Source organism: Panicum hallii, chromosome 2 (assembly GCF_002211085.1).
Source record: "Panicum hallii strain FIL2 chromosome 2, PHallii_v3.1, whole genome shotgun sequence".
Taxonomy (NCBI): Eukaryota; Viridiplantae; Streptophyta; class Magnoliopsida; order Poales; family Poaceae; genus Panicum; species Panicum hallii.
In genome coordinates, this window is record NC_038043.1 from 33358717 (window position 1) to 33362463 (window position 3747).

General features: G+C 52.5%; 1 protein-coding gene across 1 annotated transcript; it reads right to left on the reverse strand.

Annotated features, from left to right (window-relative positions):
• Positions 1-1092: 1092 nt before the first annotated feature.
• On the reverse strand, positions 1093-2532 carry LOC112882900 (acyl transferase 15-like). The gene has a single exon (XM_025948090.1). It carries the CDS (start codon positions 2491-2493, stop codon positions 1213-1215), a length of 1281 nt encoding a protein of 426 aa, XP_025803875.1. The 5' UTR covers positions 2494-2532; the 3' UTR covers positions 1093-1212.
• Between the last annotated feature and the right edge of the window lie 1215 nt (positions 2533-3747).

Sequence of the window (3747 nt, forward strand, 5' to 3'; positions counted from 1 at the left end):
GAGTAAAATGTGCCGCCGGCCCTCGAACTTAGCTAGATGTGTCATGCCGGTCCTTAAACTCCAAAATGCACATTTACATCCCCAAACATACTAATTGTTTCATGCCACAGGTCCAAACCACGTTTATTTGTGCTAAACTACATTACATGGTTGCTAACCGGGTGATGAGATGGACCTGTGGGGTCCACATGTCGGCCCCGTCTCTCTTCTCCCCTCCTTGCTCCCTCTCCCTCATTTCCTTCACCCGTGGTGTGGCTCCCGCTCGCCCGTGGGGGTGGAACGCCCGTCGGAGCTCGCCCGTGGCGACTCTCATTTGCGAGGACGGAGCAGCCGACAGAGCCCGCGTCGGCGCGTCTTCTAGTGGCGCGGTCGAAGGAGCTTGTGGCGGCGCGGCCTACACTCGCCCGTAGGGGCGGAGCGGGTAGCAGATCTCGCATGCAGTGACTCACGCTCACCTGTTAGCGGCGGAGCTCGCTCGTGGGGCCGGAGCGGCTAGCGGAGCTCACCCGTGGCGGCTCTTGCTCTCCTGTTGGGGCAGAGCGGCCGACAGAGCTTGTGGCGGCATGGCCTACGCTCGCCCACAGGGGCGGAGCGGGCGGCAGAGCTCGCCTGCGGTGACTCATGCTCGTGTGTTGGCGGCGGAGCTCGCCCGTGGGGTAGAGCGGCCGGTGGAGCTCACTTGCGGTGGCTCTTGCTCGCCCGTCGGGGGCGGAGGGACTATTGGCGTTGTCAGCCTCAGTGAGGGAGAGGAGAGAGAAGATGGAGGTGAGGAGACAGAAGACGGAGGTGAGGAGAGAGAAGATAGAGAGAGAGCACGGAGGGGAGAAGAGAGATGGGGCTAACATGTGTACCTCACATATCAGGTTCATCACATCATCCAGTCAGTAACCACGTAATGTAGTTTAACTCTGGTTTGGATCTGGCATGAAATAATTAACATGTTTGGTATCTGAATGTGCCTTTTGGAAGTTTAAGCACCGGCATGACATGCCGAGCCAAGTTTGAGGATCGGCGGAGTATTTTACTCATTGTTTCTTTGCGACACGATTTTTTTCGAAACCACGACACCATTTCTTTGCGACACGATTTTTTTCGAAACCACGACACGATTCATAGCATTACAACAAACAAAAATTAAAAGAAATGGAAAACACCTAACAAGAATTTTATGCTTCCAATTTGTAGCTTAAAAAACAATACAGAAAGTATATCTCACATAAACTTGGCTAATTCTGCCAGGAAAGCGTCAGCGTGCTCCTGCCTCACCAAATCAGACAGCACACTGACCCCACCCCTCCCATCGCACAGGAATCCCACCGCGCCTGGCGACGGCGGCAGATCCTTCCCGGAGGCTGTCACCCTCGCCGGCCTCCCGCTCCCGAAATCCACCCGGTCGAAGCCAAGGTTCCGCCACGACGTCACGGTCAAGGTATCGTACGCGCGCAGCTCGCGCAGCTCCTGCTGGCCCACCACGCCTTCGTCCTTCTTCAGCCGGTCAGGCAATTGATCCTTAGCGCGCCTGATCGCCATGACTACGTCCTTGACGTCTCCCTCCGCCACCGCGCTGCTCTTCGCCATGACCAGCTGCTCGACGATGCAGTTGCCGTAATATCCTTCCTTCGCGCAGGCGTGCTTGCGCATGTCGGCGAGGAACACGAGCAGGGTCGGTGTCTCTGGCTCCGGCCTGATCGCGCGCGTCCGGCACCGCCACAGGACGGCGAGGGCCGCCTCGAACGTGGTGCACGGCTGGCCATGGAAACTGCTGCTGAAGTCAGCTCTGACACGGTCGATTGATTCCTTGGGGATCGTGATGTCCAGAATGGCGAGGTCGTCGCCCAGCGGATCGAGGCTCAGCAGGTGCTGCTGCGCTTCGAGGGCGGAAGGAGGAAGCCTAGGGAGCGAACCGTCGCACCTCACCGGAGCGACGGACGGCGACGGCAACCCACCGGCGAGCTCGGCGACGGCCTGCAAGAGCTGGCCCATCCCGGCGCCGTCGGCGACCCCGTGGTTCCAGGTCACGCCGAGTACGAAGCCGCCGCACGAGAACTCGGTCACCTGCATCAGCAGCAGAGGGTCACCGGGGCCACAGGACATGCCTGGGTAGTAGACGGCGAGCTCGTCGAGCAGCTTCCTTGCGCCCGGCGACCGGTCGAAGCACATGAGTTCCTTCAGGGCGTGATCAGTGTGCGCAGCTATGAATGCCAAGCCCTCGTCGTTGCACTCGATGTAGACATCGTCGCCGTCGCCGCCGCCTCCTCCGACAACAACGATGCGACCGGCAATAGGGTAGTAGTGGGCCAGTGCTCGGGACAGTGCACCCCTTATGGTCTCGGCAGCGTTGTGGAGGGGATGCTCGAACACGAGCAACGTTGTGGCTGGCATGTTGTACAGACCCTTGTCGAAACACGAGAGTTTTATGGTGTCCCTCGTCGTCCCCGGCTCCGGCGATGGCCGAACCACCACCGGTGAGGACTTCCTCACCACTTGGCTCATTTTTCCACGGACTAATAACTATCCAAGGCGCATCTTGTCCTCCAGCTTCGTTGGCTTATATATTCGCGGGAGTACAAAGCTCTGCAGAGTCAAATGTCTTGGCATCCTTTCGGTGCTAATAGAACTATCAAACAATAGATTAGGGGATCCTGCTCATGTATGTCCGAATATCCAAAATAAATTGAAGGACAACTGGATTGTGTACTTTATTAGTATTACTGAACTGATATTGATTACGAAGATTCCTCTACATTGGTTTACACTCGAAGTCTCAAGCGCTTACTTTGGTGTCACTACTGCAAAACACTCAAAAAGTCCCAAGCGCTTACTTTGGTAACACTACTACAAAACACGTCTTTCATCTACCGTTAAAATACTGGTGGGAATTACCTGGTACCAAAACTAAGTACAAGGTCTAATTTCCACCGGTACATTTATGGTGGACGGAACACCCTTAGCAGCGGCGGAGCTAGAATTGAGGACTAGGAGGCTCTCCTTTCCTTCTTCCTCCTCCCTCCTCTCCTCCTTTCTTCTTCCTCCTCAAAATTTTCTCTTTTTTTTCTTCTTCCTCAAAATTTGTAGGAAGCCATGGGGTGAGCTTCCATAGGAGCCAGGGTGGTGGGGGGCTCGAGCCCCCCCTGCCCTTGAGATCTTTAGTATGATTGGTAACATTACGAGTTGGTATTACCACCCGGTTCTAATCTCCTATAATATATTATTAATTGGTACTAATATGTAGCTATTAGTTCTGGTTGATGTTATAAATCGGTACTAAAGGTCCTTTCAGTAGCGGGCATTCAATTGGTATTAAAAGCTGAGACTTTTAATCTCAGAATCTTGATAGCTATTGGTTGTGAATCGAGATAGACATAAGAATATATACTAAATGGTAGTTTTCCAGTAGCGTGTGGTTCATAGCGCCGGCACCATGCGCCCAGGATCAATCACCAACAACCAAATCCCTGCCATCAGCTCGAAAAACAAACCACAAATACAAATTGATGTATATAAATAAGGGTCAAAATATAGAAATAAAACAAGAATTGGTATGAACAATATCCCACATGACCACATGCGCACTGCCATCAGCTCGAAAAACAAACCACAAATACAAATTGATGTATATAAATAAGGGTCAAAATATAGAAATAAAACAAAAATTGGTATGAACAATATCATATGTCGAAAAAGGAAAGAAATAAATGACCAAATATAGAAATAAAATAAAAAAGACAAAAAAATTGATGTAGAAGG

Coding starts and splice junctions, on each gene's coding strand:
- LOC112882900 (XM_025948090.1), bottom strand. CDS start 2,493: ATGAGCCAAGTGGTGAGGAAGTCCTCACCGGTGGTGGTTCGGCCATCG.